General features: G+C 39.7%; 1 protein-coding gene across 1 annotated transcript in view; it reads left to right on the top strand.

The window, feature by feature from the left end:
* TMPRSS7 (transmembrane serine protease 7) overlaps positions 1–5,924 on the top strand; it is a 36,409-nt gene that overhangs the window by 7,772 nt on the left and 22,713 nt on the right. Inside the window, exons 4-7 of the mRNA XM_017547796.2 lie at positions 1,605–1,672; positions 2,774–2,967; positions 4,038–4,076; positions 4,791–5,019. Coding sequence (XP_017403285.1) covers positions 1,605–1,672; positions 2,774–2,967; positions 4,038–4,076; positions 4,791–5,019 — 530 coding nt within the window. The remainder of the gene's footprint in view (positions 1–1,604; positions 1,673–2,773; positions 2,968–4,037; positions 4,077–4,790; positions 5,020–5,924) is intronic.

Genomic DNA, 5,924 nt, shown 5'->3' with positions numbered 1-5,924 from the left:
TAGAGACGGGGTTTCACCGTGTTGACCAGGATGGTCTCGATCTCTTGACCTCGTGATCCACCCGCCTCAGCCTCCCAAAGTGCTGGGATTACAGGCTTGAGCCACCACGCCCGGCAGCAAATCCCTATTTATTGGATGTTTAGGCTGTTTCCAATTTTTGCCATAGATAACGTGACGGTGAAACTGCCTCATTACTTGTGAGTATCTCTGATTACTCTCTTAGGTGGTTTCCTAAAAGTATAATTACTTGTCCAAATAGAAAAGTATCTATTCATGGCTCTTAGCACAGGTCACCAACTAGAAGGTTGCTGTCAATTTGTATTTCCACAGTAGTGGAGGGGGTTGTCATAGTGATGACCTTGACACAATGACTGGCTGTGTAGAATGAGGAAAGGCGGTGAGAGAGAGGGAAAATCAAAGACAATAGTGCTCAGAGTAGCTTTTGCTTTATGGAGTGCTTTCTATATACTGTGGTGCAAACATCATAGAGTGTATGTACACAGACATAGCTGGAATGGCTTACTACACACCCAGGCTAGATGGTATAGACTACTGCTCCTAAGCCACAAACCTGGACGGCCATGTCACTGTACTGAACAGTATAGGCGATTGTGACACAAATCACTAGACAGTAGGAGTTGCTCAGCTCCGTCATAATCTTATGGGACCACTGTCATATATGTGGTCTTTCACTGACCAAAATGTCATGTGGCATATGACTGTATACCAGTTATTTTTCAAATTATCCCAAAGAGGTGGGTGTTTTGATTACCGCTTCACAGGTGAAAAAGGAAAAGAAAACAGCAACCACGAAGGCTAAACAGGTTTAGGCAACATGTTCTGTGTTGCACAGTGAATTTAAACTCCGCAGCTCATAAAGTTTCCACTACACTTTGTAATTTCTAAGGATTAAAAAAAATTGTTTTTTAAATCATGGGCAATTACGTAGGTGGTTTCAAATTATGTAGGAAGGGGAATACCAGAGAAGATGACTTGGGAGAAGAGAGTGAGTTTGGTTTTTAGAAATGCTGGATGAGGGCCAAGAAGGTAAATCGATTGAAACAGAGCTCTCCTTTGAGATCAAATGATGAAATTTTAAAAGGGCTAGGGCCCTTCCCTAGAGTTTGTTCTGAAGGGAGCTGGTAGACTTGGCTGTGGGTACCATTCGCCCCCTAGTGGCTCATATGGGAATGTGTCCTTAAGAATATACGCAGTCAAAGCTGGTACGCTGATAGAAAAGACGTTGGGTCAGATACTGTACTATGAAAATGTGCTTAAATGAGTTTGATTTGTTAACTGTGGAGAAAATTAACCTCTGGAATGGGAAGAATGCAGAAGTTAAGCTTGAGTTTAAAGAGAGCGATAAATGATTGAAGGTTACTGATTCTTCACAGATAGCAGAATAAAAGTCACCCAAGATTTTTGCAGGAAGCAAGAATTTATTTGAATTCAAGAAATAATGTCTGGTGTGGGATTAGGAGCCTTTATTTTGAGGATCGCTCTTCTCCTTGTTGACTGTCGGAGCTTGGGCCTACCACATTTAAGATACTGTGAAAGGAAGTCAAGTATGAAATACTTCAGGTACCTCAACTATTCTTTTTCAGATAAACCTGGTTTATACAACATCTGCCTTCTCCAGATTTTATGAGCAGTCTGTTGTTGCAGATGTCAGGTAATGCATGTCCCTCATTTTGGGATTTCCGTGTTCATTGCTTTAAATTCCATTCAAAGCTATGAGAAGGCTGAGATTCCACCATTCCCAAGTAGCTTCTTGGGGGTGTTAGGGATTCATGCTGTATTAGCACAACTAGTGACCCAACTCACTGCCTGGCTTTCATGCTGTGTTTTTGCTCTTTATCTACCAAATTCCTGCTTTCTCCCCGCAGCTAGAATCCCGGACCTCTATAGCAGCGCTGCTGTGCAAAGTGGCCGTAAACTTGGCTGTCATATTGGGTGGAGGGTGGAGGCAAAAATAAAGCACAGACCATGATTTCTTAATGTTGAGTGAAAAACTGGTCACTAGCAATCTTCTGAGAAAAAAGGGCTTTTGTGGTCAAATAATTTTTAGAAAAGATTGTATATTATATCCCACCCCACTATTCCCAATATACCTGCAGAGAGTCACAATCCACTTTGACATATAAAAACTCTGAGAAGTCTTGGAGTAACGCAGCTCGATTAGTTTCCTTAACCTTCCATTTCCCAGGTCATTTACTGCAGAACACCATCTTCTGTTCCTTTCATAAAACATGGCAGTATTTATGCCATTAGGAGCTCAGGCTCTGGGAGCAGACTGCAAATCAAATTGGGCTTAATTGCTGGATCTGCTACTAGCTATGTGTCTTGGAGTTGTATTTGGCCTCAGTTTCCTCCTATAAAACTGGAATAATAATTGGACCTTCTCATTAGATTAACTGGAATAAAGCAGATTTAGCACAGTGCCCTGACATGGCGGAGTATCAAACATTATAGTGGTTTTATATTTTAATGGCAGTGAATACTGATTGATATCCAGAGAAATAGTGTATTCTCCATGGAGATGCAACTATACAGTAATGGTTTTAGATTTGGATCCAATACAAATGTCTGAATGCATATTACATGATGCTGTCCTTTGTCAATCTTGCTAACAGAAGTTAATGACTACCTAAAGAAGGGCACTAGCTTCAGTTGAAGGATGTGCTAACCAGCCTTACCTTGAATCTATCAGCTGGGTACTGGTTCTCCATAAAGTCCTATGAGGTCCCTGACGATCTCTCTTTTTTCATTATAGCAGCAACAACAAGGGTGGCCTCCTTGTCCACTTTTGGATTGTATTTGTCATGCCACGTGCCAAAGGCCACATCTTCTGTGAAGACTGTGTGGCCGCCATCTTGAAGGATTCCATCCAGACAAGCATCATAAATCGGACCTCTGTGGGGAGCTTGCAGGGTCTGGCTGTGGACATGGACTCTGTGGTACTAAATGGTGATTGTTGGGCAATTCTCCTTTAGCATTCCTTCCTGCAGCACTCCTGTTACTTGCCATGATTGTGGTCAACATTGTAATGAAGCATTATCTCCCACAATCCCAGCAGTGCAGGATTAACTAAAGACATTGGAGTTATGTTAGTAAAGGAAATTGCTAAATGGTATATTGCAATTGAACAATAGTTTTGGAAACAACATATGCATGAAATTGAATTCGTTACTGTGTACCTCTACCTACCTTTAGTCAGGTCATGATCGTCAAACTAAGTCCCCAGAGAGCAAAGTCCTAGGCAAGGAAGAATTTTGCTGAGGTTTATCTTGTTACTTTACTTGCCCAGACAGAACTGTACCTTTGCTATGTAATGCTACCCAGCACTCCAGAACAGCTTGCGTCATAGCCCCAAATGCAAATGTCATTGTTTGCCTTAATAGTAAAATGGTTTAATTGTTGCATAACTCAAAATTTATGCAGTTTTCTTTTTTGATTTAAATTTTATATAAAATGCACATATGAATACATGTTATAAACATAAATGTATGTGTATATATACATATATAAATATAAATACATATGCTTATCATATATGATATAGATACATATATGTTATCTACATAAGTATATATATTATATATACACACACACATACACTAGGCATATGGTAGGGGGCTGATAAATATTTGTTAAATAAATGAGAAATCTTTAGAAAATTCTGTATCCCATGTAGTATTTCATATATAGGACTAATATCATATTTGTTCGGTGCTTTTTTACCTTTGAAACTATTTGAAGCTTGCAACTACAATGTCAAGGATATGAAGGTGAAGAGAATAGTATAGTGAACTCTATTCCCCTTATTCAGCTTGGACAACTCTCAACACACGACTGTTCTGTTTGATCTCTAAATACCTAAACAACTACCCCATCCTCACTGCATTATTTTAAAGTAAATCCCAGATGTATTTGATTTCTTTTAAATAAGGACTGAAAATAATTTTTACTAAGCAAAATTCTAACAAACTGAAATGACGGGATTCACAGTCTTTTCTCCATGTACTTTTTCAATGCAGCTGGGCTTCGGTCGGATTACTCGTCAACCATAGGATCTGGTAAATTCTTTCATGTGGTTCCCCTCCCCCCAGGTTAATATTGTTTTTGGCTGTAATTTTCCTTTGCTAATGATGGTATTTGTTATTGCTTTTTAAATTGCAAGTGACAGAAACACATTTAAACTGGCTTAAGCACAAAAGAAGCTTGACTGCTTCATGTAAGTGGGACATACGTGGAGTGTGCTGGCCGTTAGTCATGGTTGAGCCTAGGATCTAAAATAAAAATCTCATCAGAGCTCTGCATCTCTGCCTACTTCTGGGGGGGCTTCGTTGTCAAGTGTGCTCTTCCGTTGTGGTTGTAAAAAGGACCACCAAGCAGATCGAAACTTACAATTTTATCACTTTCTCAACCATGGTGAAAACACCTCCAGGTATATCCGACTGCTCTTGCAGAAGTCCTGGGGCTGACTCTCATTGTCTGGATTGGTTGACATGCTTATTCTTGAAATGACTTTGACTCTGATTGGCCAGCCTGGGTTATGGGCCCACCTCTGAAACTAGGGTTGAGTTTAACCCCAACCAAAATATATAGACAGGGTAAGGGTAGTTTCTAAAGACAAAATCCAGGGCTGTTGCCAGAAGGCAGGGAAATGGACCTATGCTGGCAAAGGCAGCATATGTCCTTCACATGACCTCTTCTGCTCTTTACTTTCTCTGTAAAGATTTCTAGAAAAGTCTTTCCTAAAAGAAAGAAAAATGGTCCTGTCTCCACAGACAAAGGCTGCTCTCAGTACTTCTATGCAGAGCATCTGTCTCTCCACTACCCGCTGGAGATTTCTTCAACCTCAGGGAGGCTGATGTGTCACTTCAAGCTGGTGGCCATAATGGGCTACGTAATTCGTCTGTCAATCAAGTCCATTCAAATCGAAGCCGACAACTGTGTCACTGACTCCCTGACCATTTACGACTCCCTCTTGCCAATCCGGAGCAGCATCTTATACAGGTATGATGCAGCCACTCTTCTTGGTGGGTAAAAAGATTTTTTACAACCACTGTTTTACAGTATCTGTGTTCCCCCTGGATTTTTTGCTTTAAACAGTTTTTTGTGTGCACTCATGAGGTCAAAGACTGACCTACTTAGTAACCCTTATACTTCAGTACCCTTGCCATAGCCTATCAGATTCAATGTTTGTTTTCCACTTGTAGCAGATACTTTCAAAGTCAGTACAGCAAGAACTTCAGCCAATATACCTGAAATATAACAGATACTTTAATTTTACATTTATTGAAATAACCGTGTGAGAATAAATATCCTATGATGATTGCATTGCATTAGTAAACAATTAAAAATTTTTTCTAGTTATGAAGATAACTCGTTTATTGCAGAAACTTAGGCCAGCAGAAACAGTATCAATTACTTCACAATCTCATTATTCAGAACAAATTTCTGTTATCTTTTAGCATAAATCTTTTCGTTCATGTATATGTAATTACACACACATATACATACCCTAGTATCTTTTACTTAATAGTAGATATTTATTTATGAGTGCTTAATATTTGATAAGCTAATAATGAATTAGGCCTTATGAAATTATTTATTACTGTGCTAAAAAGGTACATAAATTATCTTATTATTTTTGACAGTGTCTATGGATGTATGTAATAATGCTTTATGTGCGTGTGTAGGTATTTATATTTTGGTGATGAATGTGAATGTTAAAAATTCAAACACACAGCCGGGCGCAGTGGCTCACGCCTGTAATCCCAGCACTTTGGGAGGCCGAGGTGGGTGGATCACAAGGTCAAGAGATCGAGACCATCCTGGTCAACATGGTGAAACCCCGTCTCTACTAAAAATACAAAAAAATCAGCTGGGCATGGTGGCGCATGCCTGTAATCCCAGCT

The sequence above is a fragment of the Cebus imitator genome, unplaced genomic scaffold (genome assembly GCF_001604975.1).
Source record: "Cebus imitator isolate Cc_AM_T3 unplaced genomic scaffold, Cebus_imitator-1.0 Scaffold201, whole genome shotgun sequence".
Lineage (NCBI taxonomy): Eukaryota > Metazoa > Chordata > Mammalia > Primates > Cebidae > Cebus > Cebus imitator.
The sequence above is the reverse complement of the archived record's forward strand: the minus strand, read 5'-3'. Positions and strand labels throughout refer to the sequence as shown.